The sequence below is a fragment of the Leucopleurus acutus genome (genome assembly GCF_964270905.1).
Source record: "Leucopleurus acutus genome assembly, chromosome: 11".
NCBI classification, from domain to species: Eukaryota; Metazoa; Chordata; class Mammalia; order Artiodactyla; family Delphinidae; genus Leucopleurus; species Leucopleurus acutus.
Window position 1 is genome coordinate 28,655,538 of NC_139152.1, and position 27,910 is coordinate 28,683,447.

The window sequence follows — 27,910 nt, forward strand, 5'->3', positions numbered from 1 at the left end:
CAATAAAACTAAAAGCTGGTTTCTTGAGAATATAAACAAAATTAATAAAGCATTAGCCAGACTCATCCAGAAAAAAAGTGGGAAGAGTCAAGTGAATAGAATTGGAAATGAAAAAGGAGAAGTAACAACTGACGCTGCAGAAATTCAAAAGATCATAAGAGATTACTACAAGCAACTCTATGCCAATAAAATGGACAATCTGGAAGAAATGAACAAATTCTTAGAAATGCACAACCTGCCAATATTGAACCAGGAAGAAACAGAAAATACGAACAGACTGATCACAAACACTGAAATTGAGACTGTGATTAAAAATTTTCCAAGAAACAAAAGCCCAGGACCAGATGGCTTCACAGGCGAATTCTATCAAACATTTAGAGAAGGGCTATCACCTATCCTTCTCAAACTCTTCCAAAATATAGCAGAGGGAAGAAAACTCCCAAACTCATTCTACGAGGCCACCATAATCCTGATGCGAAAACCAAAGATGTCACAAAGAAAGAAAACTACAGGCCAATATCACTGATGAACATAGATGCAAAAATCCTCAACAAAATACTAGCAAACAGAATCCAACAGCACATTTAAAGGATCATACACCATGATCAAGTGGGGTTTATTCCAGGAATGCAAGGATTCTTCAATATACACAAATCAATCAACGTGATACACCATATTAACAAATTGAAGGAGAAAAACCATATGATTAACTAAATAGATGCAGAGAAAGCTTGTGACAAAGTTCAACATTGATTTATGATAAAATCCCTGCAGAAAGTAGGCATAGAGGGAACTTTCCTCAACATAATAAAGGCCATATATGACAAACCCACAGCCAACATCGTCCTCAATGGTGAAAAACTGAAAGCATTTCCACTAAGATCAGGAACAAGACCAGGTTGCCCACTCTCACCACTCTTATTCAAAATAGTTTTGGAAGTTTTAGCAACAGCAATCAGAGAAGAAAAATAAATAAAAGGAATCCAAATCGGAAAAGGAAAAGTAAAGCTGTAACTGTTTGCAGATGACATGATGCTATACACAGAGAATCCCAATGATGCTGCCAGAAAACTACTCGAGCTAATCAATGAATTTGTTAAAGTAGCAGGATACAAAATGAACGCACAGAAATCTGTGGCATTGCTAAACACTAATGATGAAAAATCTGAAAGTGAAATTCAGAAATCACTCCCATTTACCACTGCAACAGAAAGAATAAAATATCTAGGAATAAACCTACCTAAGGAGACAATAGTCCTGTATGCAGAAAATTATAAGACACTGATGAAAGATGATACAAATAGATGGAGAGATATAGCATGTTCTTGGATTGGAAGTATCCACATTGTGAAAATGACTCTACTACCCAAAACAATCTATAGATTCAATGCAATCCGTATCCAAGTACCACTGGCATTTTTCACAGAACTAGAACAAAAAATTTCACAATTTGTATGGAAACACAAAAGACTCCGAATAGCCAAAGCAATCTTGAGAACGAAAAACAGAGCTGGAGGAATCATGCTCCCTGACTTCAGACTATACTACAAAGCTACAGTAATCAAGACAGTATGGTACTGGCACAAAAACAGAAAGACAGATCAATGGAACAGGGTAGAAAGCCCAGAGATTAATCCACGCACATATGGTCACCTTAACTTTGATAAAGGAGGCAAGGATATACAGTGGAGAAAAGACAGCCTCTTCAATAAGTGGTGCTGGGAAAACTGGACAGGTATATGTAAAAGTATGAGATTAGAACACTCCCTAACACCATACACAATCATAAGCTCAAAATGGATAAAGACCTAAATGTAAGGCCAGACACTATCAAACTCTTAGTGGAAAACATAGGCAGAACACTCTATGACACAAATCACAGCAAGATCCTTTTTTACCCACCTCCTAGAGAAATGGAAATAAAAACAAAAATAAACAAATGGGACCTAATGAAACTTAAAAGATTTTGCACAGCAAAGGAAACCATAAACAAGACCAAAAGACAACCCTCAGAATGGGAGAAAATATTTGCAAATGAAGCAACTGATAAAAGGACTAATATCCAAACTTTACAAGCAGCTCAATAAAAAAAAACAAACAACCCAATCCAAAAATGGGCAGAAGACCTAAATAGACATTTCTCCAAGGAGAATATACAGAGTGCCAACAAACACATGAAAGAATGCTCAACATCATTAATCATTAGAGAAATGCAAATCAAAACTACAGTGAGATATCATCTCACACCAGTCAGAATGGCCATCATCAAAACATCTAGAAACAATAAACGCTGGAGAGGGTGTGGAGAAAAGGGAACACTCTTGCACTGCTGGTGGGAATGTAAATTTATACAGCCACGATGGAAAACAGTATGAAGGTTCCTTAAAAAACTACAAATAGAACTACCATACGACCCAGTAATCTCACTACTGGGCATATCCCCTGAGAAAACCATAATTCAAAAAGAGTCATGTACCAAAATGTTCATTGCAGCTCTGTTTACAATAGCCAGGACATGGAAGCAACCTAAGTGTCCTTCATTGGATGAATGGATCAAGAAGATGTGGCCCATATATACAATGGAATATTACTCCACCATAAAAAGAAACGAAATTGAATTATTTGTTGTGAGTTGGATGGACCTAGAGTCTGTCATACAGGGTGAAGTAAGTCAGGAAGAGACTTACAGATATATATCTGTTAACAGATATATATGGAATCTAACGGGGAAAAAAAAGTTCATGAAGATTCTAGGGGTAAGACGGGAATAAAGACACAGACCTACTAGAGAATGTACTTGAGGATATGGGGAGAGGGAAGGGTAAGCTGTGACAAAGTAAGAAAGTGGCATGGACATATATATACTACCAAATGTAAAATAGATAGCTAGTGGGAAGCAGCCGCATGGCACAGGGAGATCAGCTCGGTGTTTTGTGACCACCTAGAGAGGTGGGATAGGGAGGGTGTGAGGGAGGGAGACGCAAGAGGGAAGTGATATAGGAATATATGTATATGTATAACTGATTCACTTTGTTATAAAGCAGAAACTAACACACCATTGTAAAGCAGTTATACTCCAATAAAGATGCTAAAAATAATAACAGGTGAAAAATAACTAGAAACTGCAGATCACAAGCAAGTCTTGGCCAAATGTGGGAAAATTCCAGACAACATAAAATTGTTTTTAAAGGACTATAAGACTAAAAAATTGACTCCTGGAAGTTTTTGTTCTAGTCACAAAACCATTACTTGTTCTGTGGGCTTTTCTGCCCCACAGAACATTTCCTGCCCCAGAAAAGTACTATTAAACTGGTTAATTCTATGTACCCAACATTTTAATACAAGATGTCTATTTGTATCTTCAGTTATTCAGGTGCATAGTTTTAGAAATTTTTTTTTAATTTCCTAAGGAAATATTTACTAAGCATTTACTATGTATCTACCATGTATTAGATGTTGAGATTCATTAGATGATTAGATGAAGCAAAAGACAGATCCAGACTGACAATACAGTTTGCTATCTAAAGGGAAATAAAGGTTCCTTCTTAATTATATAAAAGTGTACCACAATTTCTAAATAACTATATTTCAAAATAACATATTATATATTGCTTGAAGTAAAGTAAAGCACTTTCATTTTCACCTGTAATTTAAATCACTTATTTATATATTAATTATTTTGTCAAACCAATCATTTTTATCAATTTATAGACTCAAGCACTCATAACCTACATGATTTACCTTAAAGGTAAACAAGATGAGGTATCATAAATCAAGGAAGTTAAACATTATTCAATGATGATAAGCAATATTTAAAGAGTATAAATTATATAGTAATTTAAAAATTAAAATCAGTATTTTAGATTTGTTTGGTTTTTTAACTGAAAGGAGATGTTAACAATTTTTGAAGCAGGTGGAGGGTCAAAGTAATTCACATTAAATCAAGAAGTCAGTGTTTTAAATATTACTTGGTGAAAATGTTAATTCACCACTTCATTTTTCAGAGTTCAGAAATACTTATTAAGCATCTTCACATATATTAAAATGCCCTTAGGAGAATGTGGTTTTCCAAGAACATGGGAAAAAGACATTGTTCTTTTTTTTTTTAAGTGCAAATTTTTTTATTGTTCTTGCCACAGAAATAAATCACTCCTTTAAGACATTTTTCCAAAGCACCTAAAACAAAACACAAATTACCATAAAACATTCTGATGTACTTAAAATACATAGTAGAATCCTGAAATGTGTATATTTCAAATAAATGCTGACTAAAACTTCAAAAAGACTAAATATTATTTAAACATGAATTTTCATATGATCACTGGTAAATGTAACACCAAATTGTAGTTTTTCAAATTATATTTCATAAGGCTTGCAAAATGAATAACTGACTCAAGAGAAAAAATTTCTTTCAATGAACCAAGTGATATAAACTTGGGGAAAATGTTTTTTGTAATTACTCAGGTTAATAACTTAAGAGAGATTCCACCTCTATCAAACACAAAACAAGTCTAATTTCTGGGGAAAAAACAAGCATTTACTACTTCTAGAAATATACAAGCATCATTACAGTTGGTTTTTTTTTTAACTCTTATGCTTAATGCCACCCTGAGAGAATTTTAAGACCTTTCTTTAATACTCCACACCAGTGTAACAAACTTCCTATTGAAGAAATCCACTTAAATGTTCAGAGGCATTTCTAACAAATTCAAATCAAACTTGTTTCTCCAGTAATTTTTCCCAACTCAATGAGTGACTCATCATCCACCCAAAGTGCTCAAGGAAGTTGTCCTTGACTCTTCCCTTTCCTGACCTTTTATCCAATCCATCATCAAGCTGCATAATTCTATCTCTAAAAAATTTCTCAAATCTTCAATCCAGCTACACAGGCACCATCTTAGTCCAAGCCAACCTCTTCTCTCACCTGGACATGCACATTGGCATTTATTCCTTTCTCCCTCTTCCACCTATCCAATCCATAGATCCACCTTCTTGGACCTATCCAATCGATTCTCCATTCAGCAGAGAGAGTAATGGACTTAAAACAACAAAGAAATTAATTTTGTTCATAACTTAAAATTACTCAAGGCTTTCCCTTGCATTTAGGATAAACACAGAATCTTTAACATTGTCTACAAAAGCCCAACACCAAACAAACTCTGAGCAGCCTTTTCCACCGTTATCTGGCAAAGTTTTAGCTCAATCATTCCCCCACTCCCATCCCCTTGCTAACTAACACACACCAGGCACACTCTTTCCCTCTTTGGGCCCTATACAAGCTGTGTGCTCTGTTGGAAATCTTACCCTTTGGCTGACAAACCATTACTTGGGTCTAAGCTAAAATGGAATTTTCTCAAAGAGTCCCGGAGTTACCTCCACCCAATATAAATTATGACTCTCCATGGTACTCTCTCATATTTATCACTTAGAACACATCTTGAAATATTTACCTACACAGTCATCTGATTAATGTCCGTCTTTTCCACAAACTACATGTTTTTTAGAGAAAAGGACAAGGGCTGCTTGTTGTTGGTTTTTCTTGCCATTGTATTCCAAGCTTCCTTTCCAGGGACTAGCACGTTATACATTTTGTGAATATTTTTGAATCAATCAATCAGAATGAAAAATATTCTTTGTGGACAATTTCAAGCTACCTTAAAAATACTGAGTGAAGAAACATTTCCAATATGACTTCAAAATTACTTTAATTCTTACTCTAGAATTTGACAAGATATATCACAAAACTTGCATCTGAAATAAACTGTGGTTGAGATAATTAGGATTACCACACTGAAAATACACATTTGTATAAATTTATAATTTAGCCATTTCTCAAATATGGCCCATTTTTAATTCTGCAAAGTAACCATCTGGAGGAGATAATACTGTTGTCTATTAAGTGTGCATAGCATTATGTCTAAGAAAGCAATGTACATACCTTAATTTAAAAATACTCAGCTGCTAAACATGTTAACTATCATTTGAGCCTTCAGTGAGTCACAATCTTTTTGTTGGTGGAGAGTCTTGCCTCGATGTTGATGGCTGCTGACTGATCAGGGTGGTGGTTGTTGAAGGTTGGGGTGGCTGTAGCGATTTCTTAAAATAAGACAATGAAATTTGCCCCATCAATTGCCTTGTCCTTTCAGGATTGATTTCTCTGTAGCATGCAATGCTGTTTGATAGCATTTAACCCATAGTTAGAACTTCTTTCAAAATCAGAGTCGACCCACTCAAACCCTGCTGTGGCTTTGTCAACTAAGCTTATGTAATACTCTAAATCCTTTGTTGTCCTTTCAACAATCTTCACAACATCTTCACCAGTAGATTCCATCTCAAGAAACCACTTTCATTACTCATCCATAAGATGCAACCTGTCATCCGTTTAAGTCTTATCATGAGATTGCAGCAATTCAGTCACATCTTCAGGCTCCACTTACTCTTCTAATTCTTTTGCCATTTCCACAACATCAGCAGTTACTTCCTCCACTGGAGTCTTAAACCCCTCAAAGTCATCCATCTGTGAGTGTTGGAATCAACTTCTTCCAAACTCCTGTTAATGTCGATATTTGGGCTTCTCCCCACGGATGTTCTTAATGTCATCTAGAATGGTGAATCCTTTCCAGAAGGTTTTCAATTGACGTTGCCCAGATCCATCAGAGGAATCACTATCTGTGGCAGCTGTGGCTTTAGGAAATGTATTATTTCTTAAATAACAAGACTTGAAAGTCGAATTTACTCCCTGAGTCTCGGGTTGAAGAATGAGTGTTGTGTTAGCAAGCATGAAAGCAACATCAATCTTGTACATCTCCATCAGAGCTCTTGTGTGACCAGGTGCATTGTCAATGAGCAATAATATTTTTGTTTTTGTTTTGTTTTGTGTTTTTAACTTATTTTTGTATTGGAGTATAATTGCTTTGCAATGTTGTGTTAGTTTCTGCTGTACAATAAAGTGAATCAACTATATGTATACCTATATCCTGTCATTCTTGGACCTCCCTCCCACCCCCCACCCCCATCCCACCCATCTAGGTCATCACAGAGCACTGAGCTGAGCTTCCTGTGCTTTACATCATGTTCTCTCTAGCTATCTATTTTAAACATGGTAGTGCATATATGTCAATCCTAGTCTCCCAATTGGTCCCATCCTCCCCTTCCCCCCATGTCCACATGTCTGTTCTCTACGTCTATGTCTCTGTTCCTGCCCTGCAAATAGGTTCAGCTGTACCATTTTTCTAGATTCCACATATATGTGTTAATATACGATATTTGGGGTTTTCTTCTGGCTTACTTCACTCTGTATGACAGACTCTAGGTCCATCTATGTCTCTACAAATGACCTGATTTAATTCCTTTTTATGGCTGAGTAATATTCCATTGTATATATGTGCTGCATCTTCTTTACCCATTCATCTGTTGTTGGACATTTAGGTTTTTTCCATGTTCTGGCTATTGTAAATAGTGCTGCAGTGAACACTGGGGTAGATGTCTCTATTTGAATTATGGTTTTCTCAGAGTATATGCCCAGTAGTGGGATTGCTGGGTCATATGGTAGTTCTATTTTTAGTTTTCTAAGGAATCTCCATACTGTTCTTCATAGTGGTTGTATCAATTTACATTCTCACCAACAGTGCAGGAGGGTTCCCTTTTCTCCACACCCTCTCCAGCATTTATTACTTCTAGATTTTTTGATGATGACCATCTGACCAGTGTAATACCTCATTGTAGTTTTGATTTGCATTTCTCTAATAATAATCAGTGATAAGCATCTTTTCATGTTCCTCTTGGCCATCTGTATGTCTTCTTTGGTGAAATGTCTATTTAGGTCTTCCGCCTAATTTTTAATTGGGTTGTTTGTTTTTTTGATATTGAGCTCCACGAGCTGTTTGTATATTTTGGAGATTAATCCTTTGTCTGTTGCTTTGTTTGTAAATATTTTCTCCCACTCTCAGGGTTGCCTTTTCGTCTTGTTTATGGTTTCCTTTTCTGTGCAAAAACTTTTAAGTTTAATTAGGTCCCTTTTGTTTTTGTTTTTATTTTCATTACTCTAGGAGGTGGGTCAAAAAAGATCTCGCTGTGGTTTATGTCAAAGAGTGATTTTCCTCTAAGTGTTTTATAGTGTCCGGTCTTACATTTAGGTCTTTAATCCATTTCGAGTTTATTTTTGTGTATGCTGTTAGGCAGTGTTCTAATTTCTGTCTTTTACATGTAGCTGTCCACTTTTCCCAGCACTGCTTATTAAAGAGGCTGTCTTTTCTCCATTGTATGTTCTTGCCTCCTTTGTCATAAATTAGGTGACCATATGTGCGTGGGCTTATCTCTGGACTTTCTATCCTGTACCATTGATCTATATTTCTGTTACTGTGCCAGTACCATACAGTCTTGTTTACTGTAGCTTTGTAGTAATATTTTGAAAGGAATAATTTTTCTCTGAGCAGTAGGTCTCACCAGTGGGCTTAAAATATTCAGTAAACCATGCTGTAAACATGTGATATAATCCAGGCTTTGTTGTTCCATTTATACAGCACAGGCAGAGCAAATTTAACATAATTCTCAGCAGCCCAAGGATTTTCTAAATGGTAAATAAACATTGGCTCTGATTTCTCCTCTCTAGCCATGAAAGTCCTAGATTGTGTCTCCTTCCAATATAAGGCTATTTCATGTACATTGAAAACCTGTTATCTAGTGCAGTGATCTTCACTAATTATCTTAGTTGGCACATCTGGATAACTTGCTGCAACTTCTCTATATATAAGCACCTGCTGATTCACCTGTACTACTTTTATGTTATGGACAGAGTTTCTTTCCTTAAACCTCATGAACCAACCTCTGCTAGCTTTGAACTTTTCTTCTGAAGCTTCCTCACCTCTCTTAGCCTTCATAGGATTTAAGAGATCTAGGGCCCTCCTCTGGATTAGGCTTTGGCTTAAGGGAATGTTGTGGCTGGTTTGATCTTCTATCCAGACCATTACAACTTTCTCCATATCAGCAATAAGGATGTTTTGCTTTCTTATCATATGTGTGTCCACTGGAGTAGAATGTGAAATTTTCTTCAAGAACTTTTCCTTTGCCTTCACAACCTTGACTAACTGTTTGGCCCAAGAGGCCTAGCTTTCAGCCTATCTCAGCTTGGCTTTTGACATGCCTTTCTCAGTAAGCTTAATCGTTTCTAGCTTTTGATTTAAAGTGAGAGATGTGTGAATATTCCTTTCACTTAAATGCTTAGAGGCCATTGTAGAGATATTAATTGGCCTAATTTCTATATTGCTGCATTTCAGAGGATAAGGATGTCTGAGCAGAGGGAAAGAGACAGGGGAATGGCCAGTTGGTGGAACAGTCAGCACACACACATTTATTAATTTTGTGGTGCCCAAACACAATTGCAATAGTAACATGAAAGATCACTGATCACAGATCACCATAACAAATGTAATAATAATGAAAAAATTTGATAGTGTACAAAAATTAGCAAAATGTGACACAAAGACTAGAAGTGAGCAATGCTGTTGGAAAAATGGTGCTGATAGGCTTCTTCACCAGAGGGCTGCCACAGGCCTTCAATTTGTAAAACATGCAATATATGTGAAGCACAATAAAATGAGGTATGCCTGTATAAAGACTTTTAGCTGCTGATAAATGCAGAAATTAAAGCTCCAAAAAATTTCACTCAGCTGAATAGTGAAAGAGATAATACTGAAATTTAGGTGTCCTGATTCCAAAGTTTATGCTCAAGCTAACAAATGGTAATGTGTTTTCAAGAAAATAAGTGTCAATTTGTATAATGTCAAATTGAAATAAAATTACTTCATTCCAAATTCTAAGTGATAATGTATGATATTTTTAAAGTACCATAAAATGCACATTTAAAAGGCATTGTCTGAAGTTAACTATGATCATTGCTTTGAACACACTTGTCTCTTCTACGATACTAGCATAATAATATTATTTCAATGATTATTTTAATTATGTTGATTATCAGTGTCTGTAGCTAAGAATCAGAACGTAGCATACATAAGTGAAGTTAGATCAAGATTCTAAACAATTTAAAAATATTAGATATATAATTTCTAAGTGTGAGAAATATGTAAATAATATTAATATGATTAATAAGTAATATTAAAAGATAATTCCAGATGTTTTTAAAACTTTATTATTATAAAGAACAGTGAAAATGCCTCTGGATCACTAAGTAACATATTCTACTTCATTTGCATGGAAGCTTTATAATTTTCTTGTTCCTCCAGGCAAAACAACAGAATGAAAGCAGATGTTTAAGATGCAGCCTGGCAATACTCAATCTATGACCTTGATATCTTGGTTCTATTTGGAATTAGAACTCATAATAATTTCTTCATTAGCATATGTATATAAAATAATCTTAATATCAAGATTTTGACAGAATAGCATGTTAATGTCACAATAAAGAACATGCATCTTACTGACCCTGAACTTCTTTTTCTCTTTCTTTCCTCATTATACAAACACAGATTACCATATACATATACAAATTCAGAGGCGAGAAGTATGAAAGATGATTAGATCACCAAATCACAACTAAAAATAGCAGTTTTCTAAGATTAATGAATATGCACTCTATGTCACTATACTTTTAGCTGGAGTGGTAGCTGGTTATTTCTACAAATGTGAGCTTCCCAAGCTAAGAAAACATGAGACCATATATGAATATTGAATTTATTCAATTAGAAATACAGAAAAACAAGTATGTTACACAAAATGGTTACAGTCAAGTGACTAGAAATATTCCTTCAGGATCACACATAAAATCTTCAAATTTTTGCAAGAACTGAATTGGTTGATACAATTGACAATTCCTTATATTAATGCCCCCCCAAATGATATTACCATTAGGTTTTATTTTAATAATTTCTATTCATTAAAAAGACTGTTAAAATAAATGATTATCCTATTTGGACTATAGAATGTAGTCTCTCTGGTTAAAGTACTAAGTATCTAAAATGATATTTTACGAATTTAGAATTATATAATGTAGTTTTAATTATCTTTTGCTAAAACTACTCAAGAAAAATCATTTAAGTATAGTTTGAGAATTATCATTTCAAAGAAGTATTGGAAATACTTTTTCATTCAAAGAAATATTTACTTACTCTGCAACAGTTTAATTCCTCTGCTGTGAGGATGATTGTACCACATTTCTTCCCTGGAATTCCTCTAAAACAACAAAAAGCATACTTAAATACAATGATATTTTATATTAATAGTATATAATATAAATGAATATTAAATATATATTTTATTTTTATATAACCAAACAAAAAGCATACTAATAGGTGGGCTCTAACAAAATATATTCCTAGTTTCAAATTTGAGTTTATCCTATAGATCCACATTTATTGATAAAGCTAAACTTTGAGCACTTTCAACATGTCAGTCCTTTGCCCAAGAATCTTCAATAGCTTCACACTGTCTATCATATATAATTAATATAATATAATGTAGTATCTATAATATAAAATATTCTCCCATGACTTCTAAGATTTCTATTATGTGATTAAAACGTATTCCTAATCTTGGTTTTCAATATTTCTTTCTTCTTTCATCAACATGGTTATTTATTTGGGCTTATTTTTGCTCTGTGCCAATTCCCACACCTTGGCATACCATAGTGTGTTAAACTCTTCCCTATTCTGCCCCAAACTTTCTACATCCCCAGAGGAAGTTTTACTTGTTCCAGGAACTCTTATCCCAGTCAACCTTACACAAAACTTGGCCCTTTCTGTGCTCCTATTGACATTAAAGTCAGTACCACAGGTTTAGCATTTAATTATTACTAAATTGTTACAAGCACATATTTTTTTACCCTTCTTTCCCCAAGTTGATTATAAGCTCTATAAGAGCAAAATTCATGTTATAAACCTCTTGTAAACCGACAGATTTAAATATCTATACATAACAGGCACTCAATATATTAGGAAAACATATAATACGTAAGCAAAATTAAGCAAAGCAAAACTTCCACCCAATTTTCTTTCTAAACGTCTATGCAATATTTATGCTCATATAGCTTCCAGCTGACACCAAGAGCAAAGTGCACTAGGATAATGCAAGGTATGTGCATGGTTTCCTGCTTTACCTGAGGGAATACAGAGACAAGTCCAAGAGAAGCTTCCAAAGAGTAATCCTAATGCTCTAAAGGTATACTTCATGCTTCTTTTGTCCTATCACTAATCATAGCTCAGACTCTTCTGTTTTCCCTAGGAACTACAAATTGTGGAATTAGAGCCAAACAAGTGTTTTTGTCCTCAAGAATATGATTCAACTCCAATAATCTATGCCAGTTTGTATGTGACATTTTCTCCAGGTCTTTATGACTAAGAGATCAATTAATTTATCTTTGCATGTTTTTTTCATAGAATATTAAACACATCTTTTTTTAATGCAAGACAAAATTTAATAAGTGGATAAGCATTTAGTAGACTGGTCACAATAAAAAAGAAGATTCTTACTGAAATAAAAATGGGGTGCAATTTTACATGTCTTAAGTTATCAGTCATTGAAAGAGATGACGCTCTCCAGTACCGGTTGTGTTGGGAGAACTTGCATATGCACCAACTGCAGGTGGCAATGCAGATAATAACTGTCATTTGAAGAAAATACATACATCATTTTTAGCATCCCTCCATTGTCAGTAATCAGTTAATTTTTCTAATCCAGCTGTACTTTTTCCTTCTTTTTTTCTATTTGTGAATCACAAGATTTACACTCTCAGCATTACAGCAAGCTAAAACACCCTGACTGAGCATCTACCTGAAAATAATTTAAAATACTGAATAAAATTTGCAAAAAGTATTTATAAATGCTCCGATAACCTGGCAAGAAAAGTAAGAACCAATTAGAAACTGAAGATGGAAAGCCAGAAAGACAAACAGAGGTAAACCCTGGAGAGTTTAATCTTGGGCTTTTTTTTAATAGGTTTCTATTGGAGTATAATTGCTTCACAATACTGCATTAGTTTCTGTTGTACAACAAAGTGAATCAGCCATATGGATACATATATCCTCATAACCCCTCCCACTTGAGCCTCCCTCCCACCATCCCTATCCCACATCTCTAGGTCATTGCAAAGCACCAAGCTGATCTCCCTGTGCTATGCTGCTGCTTCCCACTAGCTAACCATTCTACCTTCAGTAGTGTATATATGTCAATGCTACTCTCACTTCACTGCAGCTTCCCCCTCCACCTACTGTGTTCCCAAGTTCTTTCTCTATGTCTACATCTTTATTCCTGCCCTGCCACTAGGTTCATCAGTACCATTTTTTTGGTTTGTTTTTTAGATTCTATATATATATGTGTTAGCATACGGTACTTGTTTTTCTCTTTCTGACTTCACTCTGTATGACAGACTCCAGGTCCATCCACCTCACTACAAACAACTCAGTTTTGTTTCTTTTTATGGCTGAGTAATATTCCATTGCATATATGTGCCACATCTTCATTATCCATTCATCTGTCTGTCAATGGACATTTAGGTTGGTTCCATGTCCTGGCTATTGTAAATAGAGCTGCAGTGAACATTGTGGTACATGTCCCTCTTTGAATTATGGTTTTCTCATGGTATTTGCCCAGTAGTGGGATTGCTGGATCATATGGTAGTTCTATTTTTAGCTTTTTAAGGAACTTCTATACTGTTCTCCATAATGGTTGTATTAATTTATGGCTCCTTAGAGCATAAAGATGAGAGACCAAAAAAAAAATGTGAGGGAGTACTCACAAGGTGGAGAACTCAATAAATAAACAACTAATAGCATAAAGCTTAGATCACAATGACTATATTGCCTGAATGTAGCATAAATTAGATATAAACATTTACTTTGGAGGGACCCACAAAATAAATCCATGCCTTAAAATGTGGTGATTAATGAAAGAGAAAAAAATGTATCCTAATAATAGAGAACCTTAACCAGGCTTGCTGCCTTAATTTTAACTACCTAGGCAATTACAAACTTCAAACCAAGAATTCAGCTTAATTCAAGTGATCACAGTTAGTTGGTAAGTACAAAATCTCTCTGGAAGAATTTGCCTTCAAACTAAATCTCAAAATACTATCACATTAAAAGTTTAAAAATATGTATGAGCTTATTCTAAAATATCTCAAAACCCTAAAGAAAAAATGTACCATGTTTTAAAGTCTCCAGAAAAAGCAGGCTGCAGAATCTAACACAGACGTAGAACCCTAAAAATATTATGCATAATATACACAATGTAAGTATGCATAATATACATAATATATAGAGAAGAATGGAAATATGAGGAACTAGCAAAGAACTATAAAATAATCAAGAATATATGGAGAAAAAAATAGGACTTCTAGAAATAATGTAGAGACTGTAGATGGATTTAACAGTAGATTATACACAGCAGAAGAATTAGTGAACTGAAAGATGGATATAAAGAATTTATCACTAATGCAGCATGGAGAGGCTGATATGGGAAAAATTGCAAAGAGGTTTAGTGACATGGAGGGAAAAGGTAAAAGTTTTAATGTACATCTAAGCAGAGGTCCAGAAGGAGAAGAAAAAATGAATAGAGGAGATGCAATATTTGAAGAGAGAATGGCCAGGAAACTGCTAGAACTGTTGAGAAACATCAATTTCCAGATTCAAAAAGTCCAATGAATTTCAAGCAGCATAAATAAAAGTACATTTATACCTACACACATATTAAGGACATGTCAAAACACCAGAGCTAAAATGGCATATTTTCAAAGCAGCCAGAGAGAAAAGACAGATGACCTACAAAGATAAGAATGTTAAATTAAGAGCTGACTACTCAGAAGGAACATTGGAAGCTATAAGACAATTGAAAAAATATCTTGAATGATTTTGAAAGAAAATAACTATCACTCTAGGATTTTATATAGTATATCTCTTTTAAGAACAAGTATAAACTACAGGTATTTTTAAACAAAATAGAATTGAGTGAATTTACAGCCAAGCACATTTTCTTGAGGAATTTCTAAAGGATGGACTTCAAACTTACAAAGAATGATCAAACATGAGATGAATGAAGAAACAATAAGGGAAGTGGTAAATATGAAAAACCTTAATAAATATTGACTTAAAATCTTAATGAATATTATTGATAAGAAAATCAATAATAGTAATGTTATAAACTAAAATAAAAAATACAAATAATAATGATACCATTGATCAGGAGGGTGAGAATTTAAGTTAAAATCTTAAAGATTTTAAGGAAGAAAGTAAATACTTTAAAGTAAATAGAATTTGATAAATTAGGTAAATTTAGAAATTCCTAGGAAACTACAATTTTTAAGGACTTTGTAATCTAAAGGTTAGAAAAGAAAGATTGTGAAATGGTGTTTTAAAAATATAACCAATTCAAAAGAAACTAAAGAAAAAAAAGTGTGAAGCACATGAGAAGCACTAAATAAGTGATCGAAATAAATCCAGAGCAACAGTTACAAAAGTACATGTTAATGAACTAAACGCTACAGATTAGAAACAAAGACTGTCATTCTGTATAAAAAATAAAATTCATACATAGCTATTTACAACAGACATTAGAATTTAAGAATTTAGAATATTCAAAAGAAAAGAATGGAAAGATACACTAAAGGAAAAAAAGAAAAACTAACCCTAATGAAAACCAGTGTACCTACATTAATAGCAAACATGTAAATTTTAAATTTAAAAAAGACTGCCAGGGCTTCCCTGGTGGCGCAGTGGTTGAGAGTCCGCCTGCCGATGCAGGGGACACGGGTTTGTGCCCCGGTCCGGGAAGATCCCACATGCCGCGGAGCACCTGGGCCCGTGAGCCATGGCCGCTGAGCCTGCGCGTCCGGAGCCTGTGCTCCGCAACGGGAGAGGCCACAACAGTGAGAGGCCTGCGTAACGCAAAAAAAAAAAAAAAAAAAAAAAGACTGCCAGAAATCATTACTGTGTAATAATAAAAGGTTCAATTAATTAGGAAGATACAATAATCTCAATACTATATGCATCTAACATTGTAGTTCCAAAATATATAAAGAACTAACCATACAACAAAAGGACAGATACATCATTATGTTGAGCAATTTTAACCTGGTAAGTACCACACTGGTCAGTGATCAATGTTAACAATCACCAGTGATAAGTCACACTGATATCATGTACCACTGATATGATGTAATAAGAAGGGCATTTCACCACTGTAGTCTTCCCCTCCAAACCTGTAACACCAATCTAAGCATGAGAAAAATATCAAACAACCCCAATCTGAAGAACGTTCTACAAAATATCTGACTAGTACTTCTCAAAACGGCCAAAGTCATCCAAATCATGGAAGGACTTAAAAATTGTCACATAACAGAGGATACTAGAAGATAGGATGACTAAATGCAAAGAGGCATCCTGAAGTGAATTCTGATATAGAAAAATGACAGTAGTGGAAAAACAAGTGAAATTCAAGTAAAGTCTGTAGTTTAGTAGTTGTATCAACATTGTTATCCTAGTTTTTTCAAATATACCATGTTAACCTAAGATATTAATGTTAGAGGAAACTGGGTGAGGGATATACAAAATTCTCTGTAGGATTTTCACAATTTTTCTGTAAATCTAAAGTTCTTATTAAAAACAAGGCAAGGCATAAAAAGACAAAGACAAGCTGAGTAACTATTCTAGGTTAAAAGAGACTAAAAATTAGGACAACTAAATTCAATGTAAAATTTTTGATTAAGTTTTAGACTGGGGATATAGAGCTATAAAAATTGGGACAACTTTTGAAATTTGAATATGGAGTGTGGATTAGATAACTTCATTGTAAAGTTTCCTAATTTTGATTATCATATTGTGATTCTGTAAGAGAACACCCTTATTAAGAAATACACATTCACTTTGTTTATGGTTTCCTTTGCTGTTCAAAAGCTTTAAAGTTTAATTAGGTCCCATTTGTTTACTTTTATTTTCATTACTCTAGGACAGGGGTCTCCGACTCCCAGGCTGTGGGCTGGTACTGGCCCGTGGCCTGTTAGGAACCAGGCCCCACAGCAAGGGGAGAGTAGTGGGTGAGAGACTGAAGCTTCATCTGCCCTACCCATCACTCCCCATTGCTTGCATTAGAGCCTGAACCATCACCCCCACTGTCCATGGAAAAACTGTCTTCCAGGAAACCGGCACCTGGTGCCAAAAAGGTTGGGGATGGCTGCTCTAAGAGGTGTATCAAAGAAAGAAAACAAAGTGACTGACAAGAGATTAATCTCCAAATATACAAACAGCTCATGCAGCTCAATATCAAATAAACAAACAGCCCAATCAAAATTGGGTGGAGGGGCTTCCCTGGTGGCGCAGTGGTTGAGAGTCCGCCTGCTGATGCAGGGGACACGGGTTCGTGCCCTGGTCCGGGAAGATCCCACATGCCTCGGAGCAGCTAGGCCTGTGAGCCATGGCCACTGAGTCTGCGCATCCGGAGCCTGTGCTCCACAACGGGAGAGGCCACAACAGTGAGAGGCTCGCATACAGAAAAAAAAAAAAAAAAATTGGGTGGAAGATCTACACATTTCTGCAAAGAAGACATACAGATGGCCAAAAAGCACATGAAAAGATGCTCTACATCACTAATTATTAGAGAAATGCAAATCAAAATTACAGTTAGGTATCACCTCACACCAGTTAGAATGGCCACCACCAAAAAATCTATAAACAATAAATGCTAGAGAGGGTGTGGAGAAAAGGAAACTCTCTTACACTGTTGGTAGGAATGCAAATTGGTAGAGTCACTATGGAGAACAGTAGGGAGGGTCCTTAAAAAAGTAAAAATAGAGCTACCATATGATCCAACAATCCCAGTCCTTGGGCATATATCTGGAGAAGACCATAATTTGAAAAGATACATGCACCCCAATGTTCATTGCAGGACTATTTACAATAGCCAAGACATGAAGCAACCTAAATGTCCATCAATGGATGAGTGGATAAAGAAGGTGTGGTACATATATACAGTGGAATATTAGCCATAAAAAAGAATGAAATAATGCCATTTGTAGCACCATGGATGGACCTACAGGTTGTCATACTGAGTGAAGTAGGTCAGACAAAGACAAATATCATAATATCACCTATATGTGGAATATAAAAAATGGTACAAATGGACTTATTTATAAAACAGAAATAGAGTCAAATATGTAGAAAAAAGCATATGGTTACGAAGGGGGAAAAAGGGGGCAGGGATAAATTGGTAGATTGGGATTGACATATGCACACTACTGTATATATAACACAACTATTAAGAACCTGCTGTATAGCACAGGGAACTCTACTCAATACTCTGTAATAGAAATGTATATGGGAAAAGAATCTAAAAAAGAGTGGAGATATATATATATATATATATATATATATATATATTTAACTGATTCACTTTGCTGTACAGCAGAAACTAACACAATGTTGTAAATCAACTATACTCCAATAAAAATTAATGTTAAAAAAAGAAATACACACTCAAGTATGTAGAGGAAAGGGGGCACAATGTCTCTGACAACGTTTCCAAATTACTCTCAGATGGTTCTGAAAAAAATATAAAACTGGAATATGAGAGTGGTGGATGAGAGGGACGGAAGTGGGAAAAAAAATGATAAAGCAATATGACAAAGTTAACATCTGTTGAAAGTAAACATTCTGGGTAAAGGGCATAAAAGAGTTTCTGGTAATAATCTAGTAAATATTCTGTACAATTGAAATTATATCAAAATAGAAATTTACCCCTCAAACCAATTTTGAAAAGTTTCCTATAATTGTATTCTCCTATTTTTGTGGCACAGAGAAAGAATAATAGAACCCATCCCCCAAACAAAGATATTATTCGAGTATTATTAGAAATGAGTAATCCTTTCCAGAACTGAGCACATGAAGAAAAAATGGCCTCTGAGAGACTGGGTGGTTTGTTTTGGTTTGATTTGGTTTGTTTTGCCTTTTGTTGATTGTTACAGTTGAGTTTTTTCCTAACTGTAATATTTTTACATATCTCTTACTACTTCTCAATTACCACTTCTCCACTGCCTTTAGTAACTTCATATTTTTACACTGTTGCTCGGCTTACTGCAGTTTTCTTATTCCTAACTGATCTCAGGCTGCTATGCCCTTAATTTATGCACTCCATTAATAGAAATTGATCTGATTATGAATTCCAATCATGAAGCCTTCCATTTTCTAGTGGCTCTATATAGGTCCTACAATAATTTCAAACATTAATTACAACACAATAATCATCATAAAATGCAGCCACTGTTAAGTCTCTTATTTCATCTTTTCTGCCACTTATCAATAGGGCCACCCTTTTAGATCCTGAAATCATAACAGATGTTTTATTTCACTCTGATTTCACCTGTAAAACTCACTCTACCAACAAGTCAAGGACCATCTTTCGTCTCAGTGATTTCTACTTTTTTTTTTTGCAGGGGAGGGAGTGCCACATGGCTTCTGGGATCTTACTTCCCTCACCACGGATTAAACCCACACCCTCAGCAGTGAAAGAGCATAGTCCTAACCACTAGACTGCCATGGAATTCCCTCAAAATTTGTTTTAACTTATGGAACATTTACTAAGATTGACCACATACTATGTCATAGAACATTTAGTAAAATACATCATATTTATCAACAAAAATATTTGAGTCTGAGATTAATGACAAAAGGCAATTTTTACAACATTTCTGAAACCTCAATTATCAAAAAAAAAGAAATAATAGGATATTTAGAATTGCACAATAATAAAGGTAACACCTTTACTAATCAGGTGGTATTAGTTTAGTATTTTGTATGCAAATATATGAACAAAATGGTATTAAACAAAAATCCAGCAGTGTAATAAAAAAGATAATATATCAATACAATAATAGTAGGAAACGTCAATACTCTACTTTCACAATATAGAACTGAACAGAAGATCAATAAAGAAATAGAGGACCTGAACAATACTACAGACCAACTGCACCTAACAGACATTTACAGCACAGTCCACCCAACAACCACAGAACACACATTCTTCTCAAGTGTACACAGAACATTCTCCAGGAGAGGCCACATGTTAAACCACAAAACAAATCTTAACAAATTTAAGAAGCTTGAAATTCTATAAAGTATATTTTCCAATAACACTGGAAAAAACTTAGAAATAACTAGTGGAAGGAAAATTAGCAAATACACAAATTATGTAGAAATTAAACAGCACACTCTTAAACAACCAATGGGTCAAAGAAAAAGTCACAAGAGAAATTAGAAAATACCTTGAAACAAATGAAAATGAAAACACAACATACCAAAACATATGGGATGCAGTGAAAGCAGTGCCAAGAGGGAAGTTTACAGTTGAAAATGCATGTATAAAAAAAAGTAAAAAAAGACTATAAATCAACAACCTAACTTTATACCTCAAAGAACTAAAAAAACAAAAACAAAAAACCCAAAAAAGCACAAGAAAAAAGTAAACTCAAAGCTAGCAGAAGGAAATAAATAATAAAGATTGGAGCAGAAATAAAGGAAACAGAGAATATAAAAATACCAAAAATTCAATAAAAGAGTTGACTTTTTAAAGAGATCAACAAAATTGAAAAGCCCTTCATGAGACTAAGAAAAAAAGAGAAAACTCAAATAAATAAAATCAGAAACAAAAGAAGGGCCATTACAACAAATGCCACAGATATAAAAAAAGATTTTAAGAGAATACTATGAATAATTTTAGGCCAACAAACTGGATAGCCCAGAATAAATGTATAAATTCCTAGAAACACATGATTTGCCAAGACTAAATCATGAAGAAATGCAAAATCTGAACAGACCAATAACTAGTAAGGAGACTAAATCAGTAACCAAACACCTGTCAGCAAAAAAAGGCCTAGGATCAAATGGCTTCACTGAAGAATTCTCTCAAACATTTAAAGATGAATTAACATTAATTTTCCTAAAACTCTTCCAATAAATTGAAAAGGGTTTTGGGGGGGGGGGGCATTTCCAAGTTCATTCTATAAAGCCAGCATTATCCTGATACCAAAATCAGACAAAGACAACACAAGAAAACTACAGACCACTATCCCTGATGAATATTAATGCAAAAATCCTAAGCAAAACACAAGCAAACTGAATTCAACAGCACATCAATAGGATTATACACCATGACCAAGTGCGATTTATTCCTGGAATGCCAGGATGGCTCAGGCATTAAAATAAATTTAATATATCACAGTAACAGAATAAAAACAAAACCATGTGATTATCTCAATTGATGCAGAAAAAGCATTTGACAAGATTCAACACTCTTTCATGATAAAAACACTCAGCAAACTAGGAATAAAAGGTAATTACATCAACATAATAATAACCATTTATGAAAAGCACACAAGTAACTTCATACACAATGATAAAAGATTGAAAGCTTTTCCTCTAAGATCATGGAAAGGAAAGATACCCACCCTGGCTACCTCTATTCAACACCACAATGGAAGTTCTAGCCAGAGCAATTAGGGAAAAAAAAAAAAAAAGTAAAAGGTATCCAAATTGAAAAGGAAGAAGTAAAACTACTTCTGTTTGCAAATGACATAATCTTATATGCACAAAGCCCTAAAGAGTAGACATTAAAAAAAAATCTGTTAGAACTAATAAACAACTATAGCAAAGTTGCAGGATAAAAAGTCAACATAAAAATAAATTGCATCTAAAAAAAAAAAAAAAAACTAAGTTGTGTTTCTATATACTAATAATGAACAAACCAAAAAACAAATTAAGAAAAATTCAATTTACAATAGCACTAAAATAATTTAAAAATTAAGAATAAAAGTTACCAAGGAGGTGAAAGACTTTTATACTGAAAACTATAAAACATTGCTGGAAGAAATTAAGGAAGACACATAAACAGAAATATATTCTGTGTTCATGGCTTGCAAGAGACATGTTAAGATTTTCATACAACCAAAGCAATCTACAGATTCAACATAATCTCTATCAAAATCCCACTGGAAAATTTTTAAAGAAATAAACTGTAAAATTCATCCAAAAATTCATGAAATCTCAAGGGACTTCGAATAGCCAAAACAATTTTGAAAAAGAACAAAGTTAGAGGACTCACATTTCCTGATTCCAAAACATATTACAAAACTATAGTAATCAAAACAATATGGTACTGGCATAACAACTGACAAATAGGCATATGAAATACAACAGAAATCTGAGAAATAAACCCTAACATATATGGTCAAGTGATCTTCAAAAAGTATCCCAACCAATGACATTCAATGATGGAAGTACACTTTCTACAACAAATAGTGTGGGGAAAACTGTATAACCTCATAGAAAAGAATGAAGTTGGACCTTTATTTTACACCATGCATAAAAATCAACTCAAAATAGATTAAAGACTTAAACAAAAGGCCTAAAATTATAAAACATAGAGAAAAACATAGGGGAAAAACTTCATGACATTGGTCTTGACTGATTTCTTGGACATGACACAAAAGTACACCAAAAATAGACAAATGGGATTACATCAAACCTAAGAAGCTTTGTAACTCATAGAACATAATAAATAGAGTGAAAAAGGCAACCTATGGGATGGAATGATGTATTTGCAAATCATACATGTAATAAAGGATTAATATCCAGGGTATGTGATAAAGGTTAATATAAACAAGTCTACAACCCAATGGAAAAAAATAACATACCCTGATTCAAAAGGGGGAAAATGGAGAAGTGTGGCCAAGATGGCAGAGTAGGAAGACCCTGAGCTCACCTCCTCCCATGGGCACACCAAAATTACAACTATTTACAAAGCAACTATCTACGAGAATAACCTGATACTAGCAAAAATGATTTTCCACAACTAAAGATATAAAGAAAGAACCACAATAAGATGGATATGAAGGGCAAAGACACAGCGTAGTCAAGACACATACATACCACTGTGCATGTGACTCACAGATGGGAAAATAATCACAACTGCAGAGGTTCTTCCCAAGGAGTGAGTGGTCTAACCCCTACATAAGGCTCCCAACCCAGGGGTCGTACACTGGGAAGACAAGCTCCCAGAATGTCTGGCTTTGAAGGCCAACAGGGCTAGAATATGGGAGAGTCAGAGGGCTGTAGGAAACAAGAGACTCTTAAAGGGTAAGTGCAAAATCTCACAAGGTCCAAGTCCCAGCACAAAGGCAATAATTTGAAAGGAACCTAGGTCAGATCCATTTGCTGATCTTGGAGACCCTCCCAGAGAGGCAGCAGGCAAATGCAACTCACCCTGGGGACACAGACACTAGTAAGGAGATCAAGCATTTATAAAGTTAGTAAGAAGGTTAAAAAACAAAAGAAGTATAATCATCTATATCCACAAGAAGTAGTTAAAGGATACACAAAACAAAGTGATGTAAAATATGACTCCAAAAACATTAAACATGGGTGTGTGTGTGAAGGAGTAAATATGCAGATTTATTAGGACATGTTCAAACTTAAGAGGTTATCAACCTAAAATATCACATAGAGAGAGGGAGAAGGGGAGAGAGAGAGAGTTATACATGAACTTCATGGTAACTAAAAACCGAAAGATTATGATAAATACATACACAAATAACAGAAATGAATCCAAATATAACCTTAAGCATAGTCATCAAATCAGAAGGGAAGTGAGCAAAAGAAGAAGGAAGGAACAAAAAAAGGATAGAAACAACCAGAAAGCAAGAAACAAAATGGCAAGAGTTTCATACATATCAGTAAATAACTTATTTATTTAAAATAAATAATTATTTAAAGTAATTATTTAAATAATTACTTTAAATGTGGGAGTGGCCAAGATGGCTAAGTATAAAGATGCTGAGCTCAAATCCTCCCATGGGTACATCAAGGTTGCAACAATTTGCAGAGTGGCTATTGATGAGAATGGCCAGAAGACTGGCAGAGGAGACCTTCTAAAACTAGAGATGTTGGGAGGGAACCACAGAGAAATGGGTGGGATGGTAAAGATGTGGTATTGTCAGGATCCATAGCCCCAGGTTGGCAAACCACAAAAGGGAGGATAATTGTAATCACAGAATTTCTCCTCAAGGAGCTAGTAAACCCCACATTGGGCTCTAGAGCCCAGGGTCCTGCATGGGAAGATGAGTCCCCAAAATGCTTTGATTTGAAGGCCAGTGAGGCTTGCTTTCAGGAGAGCTGGAGGGCTGGGGGAAACAGAGAATCCACTCTTGAGGGGCACATATAAGATCTCACATGCTCTGGGACCCTAGGCAGAAGGAGTAATTTCAAAGGAGCCTGGGTCAGACCCACCTGCTGATGTTGGAGAGCCTCCCAGAGAGGCAGGAGGTGGTAGGAGATCAACTTGAGGATATGAACACTAGTGACAGCCATTTTGGGGAGCTCATTCTACTGTGTAGACACTGGTGCTGGCAAGGACCATTTTGGAATCCTCCCTCAAGCTTCTTAGTGCTGGCACCTGGCTGGGCTACCAGCCTTTAGGCACCAGTACTGGGATGCCTTGGGACAAGTAACTGCCCAGGCAGACACTCAGCAGCAGGCAGGCTGCATTAAGACCCTCCTGAGTCCACAGCCACCTTGGGATATGGCTCTGTCCATCAGAGGGTCTAAGGCTCATCCACAAACATCAGTGCACTGACCCTAGCCCTGGGAACCCCAGGGCCCTGTAAGCCAGAGACACTGGGAACCAACTCTGCCCACCAGTAGGCCAGCACTAGTCCTGGGACCAGCCTCACCCACCAGTGAGTAGGCACCAGACTCAGGATGCCCTGTGCCCCAGCCCCACCAACCAGTGTACTGAAATAACAATCCTGGATCCCTCCAGGGCCCTGCAGCCAAAGATGCTGTGACTCAGTTCTGCCCACCAGTGGAGTAGCATTTGCTGCAGGACCTGACATCACCCACCAGTGGGCAGGCACCAGCCCTGGGATTCTTGGCTCTCAGACCCAACCAGGAGCAGGAAGAAACAAGCCCTAGGACTACCAAAGCCATGTAACCTCCACCAGGACACAGCCTATACACCAACAGGTGGGCACCAGCCCCGGGACACCATGGGCCCCAGCCTTGCTCACCAGCAGGACAACTCCAGCTCTGAGACCCCCAGACACCTGCAGTGAGAGAACAGAGAACCCGGCCCCACACACCTGTGAGTTGGAACTAGTCCCGGGAACCCCTGGGCTCCAGCACCACCCAAAACCAGGTCCATTAGGCCAAAACCAGCTCTGAGACACCTTGGACCCCTCAGCCAGTTGTCCCAGAATCAAGCCCCACTCACCAGCAGAACAACACCAGCTTGAGGGACCCCGGGCCCCACAGGCAGCCAAATCAGGAAATGGCCACACCCACCAGTGGGCCAACAATAGCCCAGGGACCCTCCAGGGCCCAGCAACCTGCAGTCTTGTGACCCAGCAATACCAGCCAGTGGCTGGCAGCATCCACACAAGGCAGGGCCTGGCAATCAACCAGACCAGGGATCACCAACACCTACCAGACCACCCACAGTAATCAGTCTTCTACACCAGAAGGACCCACACAGCCAAATAATGGGCATCCCTAAAGCATATAGCTCTGGTGACCAGAGGGAAGAGAGTGATGCTGGGACACAAAGGACATGTACTATAAAAGGCCACATCTCCAAGGTTGGGAAAGGTAACCAACTTACTAGATACAAAAAATAAAACCATCAAATTAAACAAAACAAGGAATAGAGGAATATCTTCCAAATGAAGGAACAAGATAAAAACTCCAAAAGAAGAACTTAGTGAAGTAGAGATAGGCAATCTACCTTATAGAGTATTCAAGGTAATAATTGTAAAGATGTTCAAAGAACTAGGGAGAAGACTGGATGAACAGAGTGAGAATTTAGAAGTTTTAAACAAAGAGAAAATATAAAGAAGAGTCAAACAGAGATGAAGAAAACAATAACTGAAATAAAAAATACACTAGAAGTAATCAACAGTAGATTACATGATACAGAGGAATGGATCAGCAAACTGGAAGACGGAATAGTGGGAATAACAGATTAAAATAAAAACGAATTTAAAAATGAGAAAATGAGGATAGTTTAAGATACCTCTGAAACAACACTAAGCATACTAACATTCACAATATAGGAGTCCCAGAAGGAGAAGAGAGAAAGAAAGGGGCAGAGAACATATATGAAGACATACTAGCTGAAAACTTCTCTAACCTGGAAAAGGAAACAGATGTCCAGGAATAGGAAGCACAGAGTCTCAAACAGGATTAACACAAAAAGGACCACACTGAGATACACAGTAAATAAAATGGCAAAAATTAAAGATAAAGAGAGAATCTTAGGAGAAGCAAGGGAAAAGCAACAAGTTACTTACAAGGGAACTCCCATAGGCTATCAGCTAACTTTTCAGCAGAAACTCTGCAGGCCACAAGGGAGTGGCACACTATGTTTAAAGTGATGAACGGGAAAAACCTACGACCAAGAATACTCTACAGGGCAAGGCTTTCATTCAGATTTGATGGAGAGATCAAAAGTCTTACAGAGAAGCAAAAGCTAAAAGATTTCAGCACCACCACACCAGATTTACAAGAAATGTTAAGGGACTTCTCTATGCGAAAAAGAAAAGGCCACAACTGGAAACATGAAAATTATGAAAGGAAAAATCTCATTGGCAAAGGGAAACATAGAGTAAAGTTTGTAAATCAGCTATGTACAAAACTAGTAGGAAGGTTAAAAGACAAACGTAGAAAAATCATCTTAACTGCAGCAAGTAGTTAAAGAGATAAAACAAAAAGATGTAAACTATGATGTCCAAAACAGTAAACTTTTGGCAGGGAGTAAAAATGCAGCCTTGTTAAAATGTGTTTGAACTTAAGAGATCAGCAACTTAAAATTACCACATAAATATATAAATTACTGTGTACACTGTAGTGAATATAGTAAATAGCTATGTAATATCCTTGTATAGTGATATATCATAACTAGACTTTTCAAGGGGATCATTTTGAAATGTATAGAAATACCAAAAAACTATGTTGTATAACAGGAACTAACGTAATGTTGTAAGTCAGTTATACTTCAAAAACAAACAAATAAACTCATAGAAAAAGAGGTCAGAATTGTGGTTACCAGAGGTGAGGAATGAGGGAATGGGGACTTGAATGAAAGCAATCAAAACTTCCAGATACAGGATAAATAACTACTAGCGATTTAATATACAATGTGATGAATATAATTAACACTGCTCTATGTTATATATGAAACTTGTTAAGAGAGAAAATCCTGAGTTCTTATCACAATAAAAACATTATTTTTTCCATTTCTTTAATTTTATATCTATAATGATGTGGATATTCATGAAATTTATTGCGATAATCATTTCATGATGTATATAAGTCAAATCATTATGCTGTACACCTTAAACTTATATAGTGCTGTATGTCAATTATATCTCAATAAAACTGGAAGAAAAAATAATTAAATTAAATTGAAATGGACTGAATGCTCCCATCAAAAGACAGAGTGGCTGAATGGATTAAAAAAACCTATATATATATATATATATATATATATATATATATATATATATATATATATATATATACTACCTACAAGAGACTCACTTCAGATCTAAACACATAGAGATTGAAAGTGATGGAATGGAAATAGGTATTCCATGCAAATGGACATTAAAAAAAAAAGCTGGAGTTAAATACTTATATCAGACAAAATAGAATTTAAAACAAAACAGTAACAAGAGACAAAGAAAGATATTACATAATGATAAAGAAATAAATACATCAAGAAGATATAATAATTGGAAATATATATGCACCAAACATAGGAGCATCTACATACAATAAACAAATATTAACAGACATAAAGGGAAAAACTGCAAGTAACACAATGATGGTAGGGGACTTTAACACCCCACTTACAATAATGGAAAGAA

At 35.6% G+C, this 27,910-nt stretch overlaps 1 protein-coding gene across 1 annotated transcript in view; it reads right to left on the reverse strand.

Moving 5' to 3' along the window:
• Positions 1-27,910, reverse strand: part of LOC309969292 (copine-8) — a gene marked incomplete at both ends in the record, with an annotated part of 207,908 nt that overhangs the window by 135,739 nt on the left and 44,259 nt on the right. The window contains one exon of the mRNA XM_082851000.1: positions 11,124-11,187. Coding sequence (XP_082707126.1) covers positions 11,124-11,187 — 64 coding nt within the window. The remainder of the gene's footprint in view (positions 1-11,123; positions 11,188-27,910) is intronic.